Genomic DNA, 18,176 nt, shown 5'->3' with positions numbered 1-18,176 from the left:
TGTGATAGCTACAGGAATGTGAACGTGTGTGTATAGGCAACCTTCTATCCTTGGCCAACTGCCCCAATCCACACTCCATCAAGTTAATCACTATCTACATGCTTATCAATATTTTCTGGAATTTCTAGGAAACTAACCAGAAGGTAAACATTTTACTTGGGTGCCTACATTCCTGTACCCATCACTACTATTTTTATGTCGAGCAGTGTCCTATCATCAGCTTAGCACAACTTAGAGATTTTGCGGCTATTAGTAACTTCAAGTTTTAGAAACAGCTCTAGGTATTTAAAAACAGTGCACATTTTTGAAGGAGGTAGGCAGGTACCATTGGAGGAACATTTCAGAGTGGTGGTAGGCATTACCATTGGACTTACATCCTGAACTGGGGAGGCTGCCATGGGTAGAATGCCCAATGTGCTCCAAACTGAGGTGTTGACTTGTATACTTACATTTGTGAACCTGGAATGTAGTGATCATTGTTATAAATGAAGAGACCATTTGGAGCTGTGTGGTCTCTAGGGTATTCATGAACTGTAACTACTGTACGCAGAAACCCCTCCCTATCTTATCAACTGATTACGAATGGAAGATCACTTTAGTTTTCTACTGTAAACTGTTCAGATGGAAATAAAAGTTCAGGTTTTTTTTTTTTTAAATTACAATTCTTCTATAGTGATTTTGAACATTTTTTTTTATTAATTAGTAGAATATTCACTGGTCAGTCATTAAATGCTTAGCATCTGTCTCAAGTGTCTGTCATGAAGCGGGTGTGTTCAACACCTCAAGGAGATTTGAGCATTTAGGATCCTGCGAGGATAGGCAGGCAAGGACACAGAAATGTGCTGTGTGCTATGCTAGGTTGAAGAAATAACTAAGATGGCGGCAGGTGACTTATATTTCCAGCACAGATGACCTGTGGTCTTATCTGCTTAGTTGTAATATAAAGCTCCCAGTAGGAAAAGGACCCAAGAGGACCACTTTCTCTGTAGTCTTCATTGTCCTTTGTCTTGTTAGACTCTTATCAATAAAACACTCTGGCACCCACCAGTCAAATTACAGTTAGTCACATCTTAAATCAGGTCTCCTTTCTTACTGATTTTCAAGGCTCTCTAGATTTGACTTTCTCATTAGTCAAGGCTGATACACAATGTTGTCAATTTGGAGGCAGATGGCACCAGAAACTGCCTCAGTTCCCAATTCATGAGTTAATGAGATGCCTTACACACATGCACAGAGGACCCTTGTACAGCAGCTATAGTGCAACACACTGTCTTCTCCTGACCTACCGATCACCTTGCTTAATTGTTTTCTTTCTTCTTGTAATTGCCCCCCATAATCTCATAGTGCACTATTAGGAGGTGTGGCCTTGTTAAAGTAGGTGTGGCCTTGTTGGAGGAAGTGCGTCACTGTGAGGGTGAACTTTGAGGTCTCCTATGCTTAAGATACCTCCCAGTGTCACAGACCATTCCTGTTGTCTTCTGATCAACCTGTAGTCTGCACCATGTCTGCCTGCAGGCCATCAAATTCCCCACCTCTATTCTCCCTGCCATGATGATAATGGATGAAACCTTTAAAGCTACCCTACGCCAATTAAATGTTTTCCTTTATAAGAGCTGTTGTGTTGACGCTGTCTCCTCACAGCAACAGAATCCCTAACTAAGGCACCTTCTTACAAAGTTCCTCCTCTGTCAACAATCTGGCACTAAAGAAGAGGAGATAAACAAGTAGGTTATATGTGCCTGTGTGTTACACATGTGCCTGTCCAGAGGAAAGGCTTCATAAACAATGTGAGAGTCAAAATCTAGGACACCTGTAGCAGCCCCTTGCTGTGCAATACATAAAAACAAGTTGATTCTGTCCCATAATATAGGTAACCTGTATGTATTTTTTTCACCCATAGAATCTTTAAAATTAGTTGTTCCTTCCTCCCTCATTCCCTGTCCTCCTTCCTCCTTCTCCTTTTAACCCCCTGTTGTCAACCTGGTTGACATCAAAAAAGATCCTATCAAAAGAGCTGCTTTCTTCATCAAATCAGCTATTGTTAGCAGATATCAACCAGGAACTCTGGTGTGAACAGTTGACTTCTCTGGAAGGACAGGGGTGAAGAAGGTCATTGGATCAACACCTGAGTATCCATCCCCTACTCCCAACCATTTATAAGCAATTCTACCCTAATTGCAGGTAACTAGTTGGAGGTGGGAAGCCTGGGGGAATGTTAACTGAGAGGGACTCCAGCTAAGTGGCCAAGGGAGAGTTAGCGCCTATGTTAGACACAGACTTTCCAATGTGGCTGCTTAAGGGTCACCAACTCTACTCAATTTTCAAAAAGAAAAAAAAATTAAAAAAATAAGGAAAGAAAAAATAGTCTTTGAGAACACAGAGAAAACTTTTTGACCATCTTACCTAGTGTTGCACTTATCTCATTGTTACGGTGATTTTAACACTTAAGAGCTGTTATTTCCATAACCAAACACAAAATATAAATTTGACATAGCAAATATATCACCTTTCTGTTCTACCTGTAATTCTGCCTACATCACATAAAAAATTAGAATACAATGCAACTTTGAGAATGATCAAAAGAAAGGTGACTTAGTGGTGGAATATATTTTAACTGATAAGCGTTGCTTTTGGTTTACTGTTGTGATAAAACAAGATCATGTAAAGCATTACTTTTTAATGCTAGAAAACTAAGAATAAAGTAGATCAAGAAAGTAATATACACACTCTATCATTTCTTGCTCTTAAACATTAAACTATATAAAAAATTAAAGAGTTGTTTTATAGTCAACTGTTTCTAGTTCCTCAGAGAAACCACAAACAGAAATAAAAATGTTTTTATTACTGATTTAGTAATCACCTACATTAAGACTAAAACAATCTATTATGCCAAAATTATTGAATACATAAGCAACTATTTGCTAACTTGGGTTAAAAGGAAAGAACTGATTTGCATTGACTGGGAAGGCTGTGTTAGCCCAGGCTTGTAGGAGCAGCTCGGTTTAGTGTTACCTGCCTTTGTTTTTGAGAGGACATACAGCTCCATCTCCTTGGGACGATCAACTGTAATGACGTTACACAAATGACTTAAGAGAAATCTATCCTGACAGGAAAATCTCCCATCCAGAATGTTTTCTTTTTTATAATTAGTACAGTCCTGCTGGATGGCATGTTCTCTCAGATTGTGTACTTGAAGTGTACTTGTACGCATGTCCCAGTGAAAAAGCATGGGCTTTTAATGCAGCCGATAGTGGCTGACCTGCCTTGGGTGTCTAAAATACATTGGCTTAGCTGGAAGCAACATTTCAAAGGGATGGATGCTGTTCTGGGCACCTTTCTTCTTTGGTTCTGATCCTCAGACCTCCACATACCTATCAGTACACTCCTTGCTCTTGGCCTTTCCCCCAGGTGCAGTGGAGAGTCCAGTCTTAGCACAGAAGACAGGAGGCTGAGGGATTGATTTCCTGTGTGGTTCTCTTTGCCAGGTCTTGGTTTAGCTGTGGCTAGACTGGGCCCTGCCCTTCTGCCTCAGATCACAGTTTATTTAGAACAACACATCTCTTGCTATACCTCTCTTCCAGCACTTTGCCTCTTACCTGGGGCCTGGGTGTGTTAGCCTTCAAGTATTTTGCTTTCTCTTCCTGAACCTCTGCCTCCTGCTCACATCTCTGTAATAAGGACCATTATTACCTATTATAATTCTATTACCTCTTAAGGCAATTTTAGATGCACATAAAACATGGTTTATTATTTTAGACATTTTACATACAGTTGTGCAGTGCTCAGTATCACCACAGATCCTTAAGATCTGTATACACTACACATAGCCCACCCCTCTACTCTCTTTTAATCCCTGGTAACCCCCATTCTACTTCCTCCTCTCTGATAGTGGCTGCTGCAGACCTCTCTTCCAAGTAGAATATTTGTGCTTATATGTGTGGGGGGGGAGGGTGGAGGCAGGGTGTTTGTTGCCTTTTTGTTTTGTTTTGCTTTGTGACCAAATTATTTTACTTAGTACAATGTCTCTAGGGTTCATCTATGTGGCAGAGGTTTTCTTTTAAAGGAAGCCTTCAGTGTCTTTGACAGGCCATGTGCTGATATCCCGGAGATTAGTAAAAAGGCATAACCAGTGAGACATGCTGCTTACCTTTTCTACACGTCAGGACGGGACAGAGTAAAGGAAAACTGTTCTCTACCAAGAGCCACTTTACTGAGGAAGGTCTTACGGAGGGCCCTGGTATGAGCTCCCTGGGAGAGCAGGGGTCTCTTTGCAGTCTACACTCACTAATGCCCACGAAGAGATGATGTCTTAAGGAGAGGCCTTTGTGTTTGGGGTTCTCTGCTCACTTCAGTACTCTTCTTTCATAAACGGAGGACTGAACCCCTAATGGTACAACCCAGAGCATCCCCCTGTCAAGCCTGCCTTGGCTGAACAGCTTTCTGTGAAATGCCTTCTCTGCTGTCGCTCAGGAGAGAAGGGGAAAAAGGCTGTGTGTAGAGTGGTGCTGAAAGTAGTGAGAGGGACAGGTATGCAGGTGCAGCCTTCAAAGTTGGAGTGTCTAACCACAGAAGAGTTACCGAAAAAGATAAAAAAGCTCAAGGTTTGGCTTGGTGCGCAGAGCACAGTGACACAAATTCATGCAGATGGTGACATCGATATTCCAAAACAAAGCATGTCTTGTTATCAAGCCAAACTCATACTCAAAATATCACAGTGTTAATTCAACAGAATAAAATGTCCCCTGGTTTTGACATAAATGGGAAACAATAATTAGAAAGACTACATTGAGACTTCAAACAGTTTCAAATTGGGCCATTACTAATGCGTCTGAGTCTTTACATGAGTCCCGGACATCTAACTGAAATGGCCGAGTGATATCCATTTCCGAACGGAAGCAGATGACAGTGTTATATGACTGAGCTCTATGCTGATCGGAGATGAGAAGGTGTCGAGACAGGGTTTCTCTTGAACTCAGAGATTGAGCGGCCTGCCACTGTCTCCCGAGTGCTGGGATTAAAGGTATGCAACATCACTGCTGGATCAATTAGCATTTCTCATTAGCACATAATGAAAATAACACAAAGAGGGGGAACAAAGAACTAGCTATTATTCATCAGAGACTGACTAACTGCACCACATCGTGGGGAGAGGAAGAAACTGACTAGCTAAGACACAGTAAAGATCCAATGAGAAAAGAGAAACCCAAATAACAGATTAGCTAAGCATAATTCATTGTGTGCCATCAATTTCTTTAATACTAATTTCCACATTCAAAGTTTATTAACAAAATCTACATGTAAGCCTCGGTGCTGCGCATATGAAACACATGGATCTGGGGTCATGTAAGCCTCGGTGCTGCGGATATGAAACACATGGATCTGGGGTCATGGTATTTTCTTCCCCCCACCCAAACTCTGAAGAACACCTCATGCCCACTTGTGCTTAGCTGATCAAAACATAGGGGTGCTCTTTGTATTTAATTTGGATTTTGAACATGCTAAAAATTTTAAGGTAGTAAAGAAGAGATTTACTTAAGGCAATTTAGGAGACCGTCACCAGCTATCTTTTTTCTCGTTTATTGTAATCATGAAAAGCTCTTTAGGAGAGAAGCCCTAATCAACCAGTATGAAGACAATGGGGCCCCATCACTCTGTGAGTGAATGCCAAGGGCTGCAGTCCAGCAAGGCAGCTAGTTTATGGCTCACAAACAGAGGACTAAACTCACAAATGCTTAACCTACATGACGAAGGCAACATCCCTTGCTGATACCCCAGGTTACATCAAAGGAAGACATCAGGAGTGCAGGGAGGAAAGGGCTGATTGATAGACATAGAGGAGTCACTGTGAGCACAGAAGGTAGGGCCATCGGAGCTGCCACTGTCTTTTCATTGACATCATCGGTAAATGAAGAGTGCATTGATTTTTTTCCCTTATGAACTTTATGAGTTCATCTCTCTAGGAAAGTCAGCAGCAGCTGTTTTGGATACAGACACATCTGTCTTGCTGGTTCTTGACAGCCCTATCATGTTAGTGCTCTGTAGTAGCAAGGAACATTTCAGCAGGAAAATGAAGTGATGTAGCCTACCTCCTGTGGGCATGCTCTCCTCATAGCACACATAGAGAGCAGCTCTGTTACCCCTGGCAGATCAAAAGAGAGATCAAAGCAGGGCCTGCCTAAGTAAAGACAGCTAGACGGAAAAATAGCACCTTTTTTTAATGATTGCTGGTAATATTAAAATGTATTGAATATTGTAAAATGCAAAACTGATGAGTATATCTGTAAATACGTAGACACTGTCTGGCCCATCTGTTCTAGGTACCAGCTGCATAACACTATTTGGCAGGCTTGCGTCTACCTCTCCCTGTCACAAAGTACTCACTTAAATCAATTTTCCTTTTGGTGAGGTTGGTAACAGGTATGATGACAAGTTTATGTCAGCTCAGAGCTTAGTCATTTGTTTGGTATGAGCTTGCAGTTTCTGTCAGGATACTGACTCCACTTTTCCCTCTTGTTTCACAGGTGCAACTTCAACACCAGTGCCATGATAATGCTAACTTACTTCTCGAAAACTAATGCCATTGAACTAATGGAGAGATGCTCAGCAGTTAAGAGCACTGGCAGCTTGTGCAGAGAACCTGGGTTTGTTTCCCAGCTCTCACATGGAGGCTCACAACTGTCTGTGACTCCAGTTCCAGGGGACTCTTATGCCCTCTGCTGGCCTCCAGGGGCACTGAATGCATGTTGTGCATATATAAACCTAAGTAGAAACATATAAATTCAAATAAATTTTTAACAAATATAAACTATTGACATTGAAAGAAAAATTATAGCTATAAATAACAATTAAGGACAGAAATATTAACTTAGAACAAGATATACAGTGTTATTCTCTGTATTCTTAATATCTTTAGGAGAGGCAAGAAAGATGCAGTAGAGTTGCTAAGATAGCTATATGGGCATGGAATATGTTTGAAACAGTGGAGGATCCTGGGATGGAGAAGCAGATGCAATGAGACGAAACTGGGCGACCTCCATTATACTATTCTCTCTGCATGTATAGAAAAGCGGAAGTGTCTCAAGTAGATCTAGCACATCTTATGTAAAACAAACTTCCAATTTCATCTTCTTGGGCTGGTGAGAAAGCTCAGTGGGTAAAGACACCTACGTCTAAGCCTGAATGCCCAAGTTCAATATGTTTAGAAAATTAAATCTCTAACATCAAGTCCCCATGAGTCCTGCTGAATGCTCTCTTGAGTCATGTTAGGGAAGCTTAAGTTTCTAGCCCAAGTTCTAACAAGCTCCCAGGTGCTAGGGTTCTGCTGGACTCTGGGTCACACTTGAGGAGCAGGGAGAAAGAAAACCACAGCACCCAGTGGCTACTTAACTAGAACCCTTTTTTCTATGCAGGTCACTTGGTAGGCACAAATATGAAGAAAATAGTGGCTTTTATTAATATGGGAAAAGGAGAAGAAAGAATATTCATTCATTATCACGCTTCAAAAACCACTGCCCAAACAGTTGAGCCATCATGAGAAAAGAGCCCAGAAGATAATGATGTAAGACAAGACTTAAGGCAGTTTAAATAAATCTCTACTCTCCAGCAGACCTAGTGTTTACATATTAAGGAGCTTTGTACCAGAACTGCGCTGTCATGTTTCTGCCCAGAAGCTGTCAAGATAAAGTTTACTATCAATTACTGCTTTACAAGTATAAAATAAGTTAAGTTGTCATCATTTTCTCTGCCAGAGATCCTAAACTGTCAAAGAATGCCAATTTTTAATCTGACACAGAGAAGAAAATTATCTGTTATTCTGACCTCTAATTTCTTGACATTTTAATGCCATAATTGCTGTGGTTAGTGCTGGTTCATGACTTCACCTGTCAGGGAAGAATGAGTCAATAACCTTAAGCTAGTTCTCAAATTTTAGTACTAACTTCAAAGCTGAAAATTCTAGACAGATCATAGAATTTTTAAACAAAGAGGACACGTTAGTTTTTTATGGTGATGTTTAGCATTTTAAAAAACATTACCTTAATTAGTCAAATTGACATTATAAAACAAATGCAAAAAACTAGCCTTCCTGTGCTTTTATATAGTAATGATCTTTGCATTAAAAATATCAAAATAATCTTTTACTTTTTTTTAGGAATTTGTGTTCAATCTTTCAGACTGAAGCATCTCTCTCAAGTTAGGGTCTAGTTGGGTAGGTCTACAGGGTTCCAACAGGGATGTTGAAACCAGTACTGCGTTTTCCCAGGGGTCTTTCTTAGTGATAATGTGCAGGGAGGGCATAAACGACCATCAACCATAGATGCACTATCTACAGAGCTGTGTCTCACGACCATGGAGGCTGAGTTTCGCTTTGTAGAGCAGCTGAGATAGTGAGTGAGATTCTGCACTCTGGCTCTCTTCAGCTATCCTGGAGCTCTTGAGTGGTTTGTAGCCTTTGCAGAAAGGCTGCTCTTCAAGCTCGTAAATGGTAGGACAGGACATTTTGTAGGAACATGCTTCATTCTAACTTATTTACTGACATTAATGGGAATGAATGACAGGGAATGATGGTGGGTAATAGGAGAGAAAAAAGTTAATTCATATTCCTTAAAAGCCCTCAATCTGTGGTTTGCACCACACTAATGGTCTCTTGTTGCCCGTGAGGAGGTGAAACAGCTTCCCCAGCAATCCTGAATTGCTAGTGATCTTCAAAGCCAGTGCAAACACCTCTGCTGACTTGTGTTAGGGCCTGTGCTGCTGGAGGGAGAAGGTGTGTTACGGGAGGATCATAGCTCTAAGAGACGACAACTCAGACACCTGGGCAAGGGTCTGAGGAGGAAAGGATGCACAACCTAGTTTGGTTCTGAGGCTGGCAGCAAGTGTTTACTCAGAAGGAGATGCTCAAAGGAGCCAAGTCCTAAACAGAGACATCCGGCTTAGCACTAGACAGTCTGCATTACTTTTTATTATTGGGGTAATAAGAACCCATAATGTAACAGATTCTGTTCAGAGAATTTACATAATAAGCAAACATGAGGCTGGACCCGTTTTCGCCCAGCAAATCAGTGACGAGCACACATTTTGTGCTACAGCTCCCACGGTGCGATGAGTAAGGCTTGTGAACAACTAATTGGCTTTGCCACTGTCCAGAATAATGGCGTGACAGCTCAAGAAGCCAACACCTTCAGTGAGGTTCAAATTTGCACTCTGATCATGGAAGGAATGTCTCAATTTGAATTCTGGTGTCTTTTTCCTGGCCTATTTGTCTCTTTTGCAACTGACACTTAAGGAAAAAAAAACAACAAAAAACAAAAAACCCACTTTCCTATCACAATATGAACGATACCCAGTGGTTTTCCTCATACTCAATATGTTCAAATTTGTATTTTGTCTAACATAATCAGCCTCTAATTTCCCTTTTAAATATAGAACTTTGCTGTAGGTGGGGAAAAGCATAATAAAATACCGGGACCAAAGATGTCCATGAAGCTTATAAATCAAGTCCAAATTGGAACTGGGCTTGGACTATAAGGATGGACTATTCCAGTTTTCCCTTTCCCGATTATAAAAATATTCACTATGGTTGGTTGAGAGAGTGAGTACCCTTGACTCCAGCATTCAGGAGGCAGAGGCAGGTGGATCTCTCTGAGTTCTAGGCCAGAATGGTCTACACAGTGAGACCCTATCTACGGAAAAATAAATGTTGGAAAAGATGAATTTTCTTTGTAAAAATATTATAAAATGGGTCTGTGATAGGCAAAGGGGTGCAGCTTTAAAAATTACTTCCCATCAAATAAGCTGATAAAAATTTAGGCATCCCTGAGGGCACTAAATTCAGCAAGTGTAGTGGTCTCTGAAGGATATTTCTCACTTTACAAACAATTTCACCATACCTGGGTTGTCCCTGGATCACTCACCCTCTATCTGCTCCCACTCCCTTGTGCTTACGCTACTGTGCAACACTGCCTTTAATAACATGCTTGAAATGTGTTCTCCAAGAGTTCTGCCCCAAGGGATCAGTGATCGTGTGCTCTCTCTTCCTTTTCTTCTCTGCTTGGAGCATGCAAATTGAGTCTTTATTTTATAGGATATGTAAGAAATGGATACAAGATTTTTTAAGAGAGCTTTATTTCCCAAATCTGCACATTTCCTACCTCTGAAATGAAAACTGAAAAAGCATCCCAGTGCCTGGAGATGCAGCCACGACGGCTTGTTTTGCATACAACAGATGGCAGATTGCGGGTAGGATGGAGGGCAGGAGTACAGTCTCCTTGCATTAGCACTTACCTAGCAGCTGCTGCATCCTTCTCTGCCCACCTCGCCAAAGTCATTTTATGCATGGGAAGTTATTTAAATGCTGTTTAATATGATTATTTTCACTTAAAAATCCTTAAAATTTCCAACTGTTAGCTACAGACTGAGAAATGTTCAGGCTGAGAACAAATGAGAATCAAGTACTACAATAGCATTCACCATACTGGTATATCTCTTTGAATGTTCCTTCTAGAAGGTTGCAAAGTTGCTTTTGTTTTTAAAAACAAAAAACATATTGCTTATTATTTTAGGGAATTACTCATAGTTAAATATTCATCTAAGCCTCACCTATTAATAATATACTTAATTATGCATTTTAATGAAGATCTGGAAGTAAAATTACAGTTCTGCATTAAAGTATTTGAATTTAAAAAATCCAAACATATTGGTAGCATTGCTTGCTTTTGATATATTTCCTTTTTTTTTTTCCCCATTTGTCAAAAGCCTGAAACCTATGTGTAAAAGAGTTAGGCTGAAAGATTTGCAGCTCAGAATACCCACCTCCCGAAGCACCGGATCTGTGATGCTGTCCAGGTTCACGGAGCCTTCATAGGTCAAGTAGTGGAAAACGTTCAGAGCACGGACCGCCTCCGGCCCTCGTTGTTTGTAGCCAAATATAAGGTCGATCCACTGGTGGAGCTGGCAAGAAACAAATTCACTTTCCAGGGCCTGAAACGAGTCAAGGAATATGAGACTAAATTTAGCAAGGCTCCATATCACTTTCTTACTGTGAAATATTCGGCGTAAATAAAGACACTGTGCCTTTACACTCTACTTGATTTGTACGTATTAGTTCTTCAGTCCCCAGAAGTGGCAGAAGACCACCTTTAATAAGGCACAGAGCTAAGTAAACTTCTTTTCACAAACGTTTGCCATTCTCTGGGCTCCATTATGTACACAACACAAATGTTCATATTAAATATATTTTTTACAAAAACACACTCAGGCTCAAAAGAGAATAACTTGCAATAGCTGTTTTAATGCCATTGTATAATAATTTCACTTCTGATTTTTTAATACTAGTTTAAAAAATTAAACCGTTTTATATGAAACTTTGATATGGGTTTATTTTTTCTGAATGAACTCCTCCAGCTTACCTCTAAGAAAGGAAGACCTTCTTCCCTTCATCATGCCAGGAATCAAATCAGCTGATATAGACTTTGGGAAGCACCAGGTCATCAGGGACATCTGCTAGTCAGTGGGGGAAAGTAAGTTAGAGGGTCAACGAGCACGGGGTCTGGGAAGGGTTGAGAAGAAGAGGCCCTTTGTGTTTAGCTCACTGAGATGCTCTGAGTTTGGAAATGGCAAGTTAGGCAAGTGTTTGAGTGACTTCTTTAAATAGACTCGGTGATGTTTTTATTTGTGAGATAATTAGAATAATGTGATTTTATTTAAGAACCACTAGAAGCTCCCTGGAAACACTAGACAGGTGGGCTGGAGTCGGTTCAGACATGGATGGAAACTGTAGTTGGTGCTCTGCTGTCGGGAGTAATCCACTCCTTCACTTCTGGTCCAGTCAGAGCAGGCAGCGTGCCAACCGTGCGCACAGAAAGGTCTGTACTCAGCTTTGCAAGTTCTCTCTGTGTATGACTGTGTTTTATAAACTACAGTAAACGTGTGAATTCACTCTCTGGTTGCTTGCCCTAGTTTCTAAGGTGGTAACCTGTTTTTGGAATTCATATACTTAACAAATAACTTTCAAAAAAATCCTCTCAAAATTGTACTCTCAATAGTGTTTTTTTTTAAACTCCTCCCATACTTAATACTTCATCCCTGCCATTCTTTTCCTGATTACTTTTTTAAGAGTGCCACTTATAACAATCACTCTGTATAATTCTTATCCAAAAATCTAAGTACTAAGATTTTGTGAAAACAGCATTTACTTACTAAAACTAAACAGAATTTTATGCTCCATTTTACTGATATTAAAATAACCATTCAGACCAGAATATGAGCAATGAGACAAAAATAAAATGATCAGTTAAATTTTTGTAGATTATATGTTTGTGTGATTTTTGTCAATTCAGTATCATAGCCAATTTAAAAAATGAGTATAATTGTTGGCCATCATGTCAATGCCTTGTCTAAATGATAGAAGGATAAAAAAGCTGAATATCACGCAGGGTCACTGTTGAGAGGTCACATTCAAATCTCCTCCCAGGAACTGAGAATAGCTGTGGAATTAATACTTAATGGAAGTTTGGATTATTTTTAACCACATGATTTGCTAGACAGCAGCCATGTGAAGTAAATCTTAGAGCAATCACTGAAAGATTGACAGACATATTATTATTCTGTTAGGATAAAGTCATTATTGAATAAAATGGCTAACTCAATAATGAGGGACAGAGAGAATAATGGCTTTCCAGTACTCTGAGTTTTTAAAATGCGTTTATTCATCTCAGGACCCCTCTTTGCCTTCCTATTCCACCACTGGCAACAATGGTTAATGATTCCCGCTGCTCTGAAGAAACATCCTCTGTTGTGTGTGTGTCTGCTCTAGAGCCAAGGCCTAGAACCTCATTCTGTCCCTGTACCCCTGAGATCTGCCTATGGCAGCCTGTGTGCAGCCAGTTCACTGTTCCTCATACTGCAGGGACAGCGCGGGGGGACACAGGCTGTGCCCATTTCCCTGCCACAGCTCTCGGATGTGTGTGAATTTCGTCTGGATAGACTAGTGCCTCACCTTCCACTCATGGTGTCAGTTTCCTCCTCCCAAGTCACTGCTTGCTGTTCCTTAGAAAGGCTGTCCTGTATCCAGTCCTAATCGTCCAGAGTGCCTCAATATGCACCCCCCTTTGGTGTGACCACTTTCTAATTGTTGTTGTAATAAGAGCGGCGGGGCTGCGTCCCCGGCACCCAGCCACCCGCATGGCTAGCTTATGCCCCCAAATAATTACACGGAAACTGTATTCTTTTAATCACTGCCTGGCCCATTAGTTCCGGCCTCTTATTGGCTAGCTCTTACATATTGATCTAACCCATTTCTAATATTCTGTGTAGTACCACGAGCTGGCTTACCAGGGAGAATCTTAACCTGCGTCTGTCTGGAGTGGGAGAATCATGGCGACTCCTGACTCGGCTTCTTTCTCCCAGCATTCTGTTCTATTTACTCCACCCACCTAAGGGCTGGCCTATAAATGGGCCTAGGCAGTTTCTTTATTATTTAACCAATGACTTTCCTCCATCAAATTGTGGCTATAATGATAGATACAAAATAACTGTTTTAGCTTATAGTCCTATGATTACTAAAAATTGGATATTTTAAAGAAATGTTTATTGGTCTTCTGAGTATCCTAGAAATTACTTATCATACCCTTTGTTCACTTTATTAATTTTTTTAAAAACTGGTTTCTCTGTGTAGCCCTGGAACTCACTCTGTGGACCAGGCTGGCTTTGAACTGAATGTTTCCATGCTCATGTAAGTGCCCTTTGATGCCAGAATACCATATCCTATTTCCTGGAATTGGAAGTTACAGGTGGTTGTGTGCAGCCTCATGTGGGAGCTGAGATCTGAATCTGGGTCCTGTGAGAGCAGCAAATACTTTTAGCATCTTAGCTAATGTATATGAAGTTGCACTTGCTCTTTTTTTTTCTTAATTTCCCCTTTAATTACTGTTGGAATCACAATCCTATTACCCTCCTAAAATGGCTTTCCATGATTTCTGGGGGGCACTCTGTATAAGAACTGAGTTCATTATCTCTTGAAAATTTCAGTAGAATTCACCTAAAAAGTAAAAACTTTGGATTTTTCTGAGGGTGTAGAGAAATTTCACTAAATTTCTGTAAGGCTTCTAGGCATCCATTTTTATATTTTAATATCTTGCTTGGTATTAATCCATTTCCTCTCAGCTTTGAATCTTATTAGTTCATAGTTTTCATAATGAATTTAATGAAACTCAAAATCTTTCTGCTATCTACTGTTATTTGCTCCAGTGTAGTCTACACAATAGAGGCAGCATGATGAATCAACTGACAGTGGCAGTTAAATGCTCTGGATAGCTTAGTTTCTTCGTTCATAAAATTAAATGAGGTAGGAGTGAAGATGACAAGTCTTATTAATAACTACTTTGTTCATCACTATGAAAGAGGAAAAGAAAACCCAAGTTTAGAACACTTGAAAGCTAAATCCAGTTCAAAGTCAAATGCACATCTAGGAACTGGATATTAACTGTCACCTCACGCGGAGCGGAAGTCCACTGCACTTCAAACGGAACTTACCTGCTACTGAACACATGCCTGTGCTCATTTGTTTTTTTTTCAGAGCTTTTTTTGCATGCACAGACACACACTGCACTTTGAAATAAGATTTTAGTACAGTGCTTACACTGGAAAATATGAAAAAAATACTCGATTACTAAGCTATTAGTGTTGTAATGGCCCTAATAGCTTCTTGAACATCTCCTTGCACATCTCGAGGCAGAGGCAATTGCTTTAAGCCTAGATAACCCAATTTCCAATCCATAAGTCTACCCTGGGGATGGGGAAGGAAGGAAGTGAAGGGAGATATGCAGTAGAGTGGTGTCTTTCAGATGGATAGAACCTACCTAAATCTCATCCCCATCTCTGCCCATGGGAATTACATAGGAAGTCTTACACTAATGCACTTGGGATAAAGCCTCTCTAAAACTCAGGAAAAAGAAAAAAGGAAATTTACTGTGTGAATTCTTTTATATACTGGAATGCAATTTCTACCTCGTCTATACTAAGTAAAAATACATCCATCCTTTTATTCTATCAAAGATCTGTTTTCAGTAAAAAACACTCTCTGAATACCCGTATTCAAGCAGATAATGAGAAAAACATTCAAGTTTCTCTAATGTCTAGGCTAACTTTATTCTCCCATGATTGCATTGAAATTTTAGTAACTGTAACTTTAGTTACTCAATTACTGTTTTAAATAAACATAATTGGATATATATTTGTGTTATATTTATGTTTTATTTTATATACATAATATTTTTTAAATAAACTTAATTGGACATATACATAAATACATACATACACACATATACACACACATATATGGTCATGTTATGTAGCATAGGCCAGATCTGAACTCATCATGGGTCCCAGGCTGGGCTTGAACTCTCAGTGATTCTCCTGTCTCAGTAACCCCAGTGCTGGGATAATATGCCCAGCTTAACAAAGCTGCTTTAAATGATTGTGGTGGGGAATGTGTGTTAAAATATTCTACAAATAGCCTTAAATTACATGATTGATGGCTGGATGTACTATAACCCAAGATGATTTCCTGGGCCTCCCTGCCTACAAATACAACTGACTTCTTTCTCTAGCCCCAGTGCATGGTAGCCTATTCATGGAGCAGACTTCAAAAGCCAACCATGCCCTGTACCTTCTCTTACACCTATCCCCACCAGGCTCCTCCATGAATAACTTACTCAGCATAGCCCTGCACACCCCAGCCTTTCAAATACTGTTCATTTCTGCCTCTGGAATTTTTCAGGGTATTCTAATACAGATAAAGGCTCCATGGGGGCATAGGGCACAGAACCTGGGTCTGATCCTATGTCTTACTGCCCCTTTCTCACTGGCCTGAGAGCCACTTCATCTTGTGTATTTCTGAGTTGAACCCATTCTTGTCAGGTGTTTATTCTTTCACTTGTCTTTTCTTCTGTGAGAAAAGGGGGCATACATGCTCTTCACAAACATCCTCTTGTCATAACACAGTGGCAGCAGCACACAGTCACCTGTGAAATCTATTTACATACACATTGGAAAGTGCAATACAAAAATAAGGGATTATTACCAAGTAACACTTCATTGTTTCAAAAGTATAGTGCATATCCTCAGTTAGAGAGCATACCTTGGAGACAGTGTTCTAGATCCCAGGGACAGGTGACAAAAAAGATAAAAACCGCTGATTTCCCAAGCATATTCTACCAAATGCGAAACAATAAGGTGAGTACCTGTCCCAAACTCTGGTCCATTTACCTACGCCAGACCCTGTCCTTGTAGGTATAAGGATAAGAAGCTGTCTATGTGTTCAACAGACCAGAGTCTACTGGGGTAAGGCTGACTTCAGCCTGTCTTCCCTGCCCCATGCCATGCCATGCCATGCCATGTCATGCCATGCCATACCCCCTTCCCTTCACCCTAACAAGACAAACTGAAATATTGTAGGTCTCTGCTATGTGTGCACAGCCCCCATGCAATGCAGTCCTGACCCTTTCCCTGCTTCTGTAAGATGAAGAAACTGAGAAAAAACTGTCCCTAGTAAAAGTCACGGAGGGGACCGCAGGGTCTAACATTAGAGCATATGAAGAACGGACTAACTGCGTCTCACTACCTTCACTCTCCCCTCTATGTCCCCTTTACCTCTAGAAATGCTTCCTGATGGATTTCAGTTCTACTCTGGTAGCCCCAGAACTCTCATGCTGACAGTAAGTTTGTTGGTCTGCTTTGATTGAAAAGAAGCACAATGAGGGTAGGAATTTTTGCCTGGTCAGTGATGTACTGTAAATGAGAAGAGTCTGGAGTGCTCACTAGCTATGTTAAGTGAAGTGGACATCACCAGCGTTCTTTTTTAAGCAGGATACTGCTTCATATGTTAGTAAAGTATCTGAAATTCAAACTGTTTCCTACTATACGTTTTTCTTCAAAATGGGAAAAATTTGCAATGGACATGAAACAGGATGAACAAAAGCCCAGGGCCTCAGTGGGCCGTGCCTGTGTGCATGCAGCCTGTGCTCTTTGGTCCAGCCCTAAGACTCAACAGGGCAGAGGGCAGGGCAACATTATCACTTCACATCCATGGAAGGCCTTTTATTCTAAAACAAATTAGAAATGGGTAGATTATGATTGATGAAGCCAGCATTAGGATAATACTATCAGAAAGACTTTCTATTTCTGTCCTTTGTCAAGAGGTCAGATGCTAACCATGTTAGAACTGAACACAAGGCTTTATCAATGCTTTGTAAGGAAGTTGGCTGTGATCAGCTTAGCTGTATGTAGATAAATTTACCCAGTGCTTGCTTGCTGTGCAGACAAAGCATTTAGAATTTACTGAGATGTCTACAAAAAGGAACGACATTAAGATCCAGGTTTTTTTCTAATGAGACCAAATTTCAAATTTTACAACTCCTCAGTGAAACAATTTTTGTGACTACATTCACTCACATCTTGGTCATTGTCTTCATGACACAGAAGCAGCTGTATGTGTCAGTGTCACAACAAAAGCAACAACACTAACTGCAACAACAGATTACGACTGCATCAGGACAAGCTAAAATACTAGGGGAGGGCTTTGGCCGAAGAACATCATAGACAGGTATGAACTATACGAGTCTGTGCAATCACCACACACTAATAATAAAGCTTTGGTTTTCAAAGCTAGTACATGATCTGCAGACAAGCAAAGGCTGCTGCCCATGTATGAGACACCTGTTCATCTGCCACAAGCTATGGCAGAGTCCACATTTAAAAACCAGTCATGCTTTCCCTTTCTTACAACTATTTTTCTCTCCTTTGCCTTGACTTCTTAATGACAGCTTGAGAGGAGGAGGGAATGTTAATGGGTACAGGATACTAATCCACACAAAGAGATGAAGGACTTTTACCAGAGTGAATGTCATTTCTCTGGGATATATGACATTCTCATTTTGTACATCAGGCTCAGTACAAAGAACTCTTGTGAATAACTGGAGATAATCCTGGTCCATATTAACATGTAACAGAGCACATTATACTTCCCTCCAGGCCTCTTTCAGAGTAACTAAATCCTATAGGAACTACCCAATAAGTACACAGAAACTTTAACAAAACACTTAAGTACTGGGGAGTTGCCATCACAGAAAAGATGTAAATGCTTCTACATCGTACTTTATTTGGAATACAGGCTTTCTATA

At 40.4% G+C, this 18,176-nt stretch overlaps 1 protein-coding gene across 2 annotated transcripts in view; it reads right to left on the bottom strand.

Moving 5' to 3' along the window:
* Positions 1–18,176, bottom strand: part of Nbea (neurobeachin) — a 487,335-nt gene that overhangs the window by 30,572 nt on the left and 438,587 nt on the right. For both annotated transcript variants that reach the window (XM_057757235.1, XM_057757236.1), the window contains exon 48: positions 10,810–10,977. In XM_057757235.1, the coding sequence (XP_057613218.1) occupies positions 10,810–10,977 (168 nt within the window). The remainder of the gene's footprint in view (positions 1–10,809; positions 10,978–18,176) is intronic.

Source organism: Chionomys nivalis, chromosome 24 (genome assembly GCF_950005125.1).
Source record: "Chionomys nivalis chromosome 24, mChiNiv1.1, whole genome shotgun sequence".
NCBI classification, from domain to species: domain Eukaryota; kingdom Metazoa; phylum Chordata; class Mammalia; order Rodentia; family Cricetidae; genus Chionomys; species Chionomys nivalis.
This window is presented reverse-complemented; position numbering and strand designations above follow the sequence as displayed.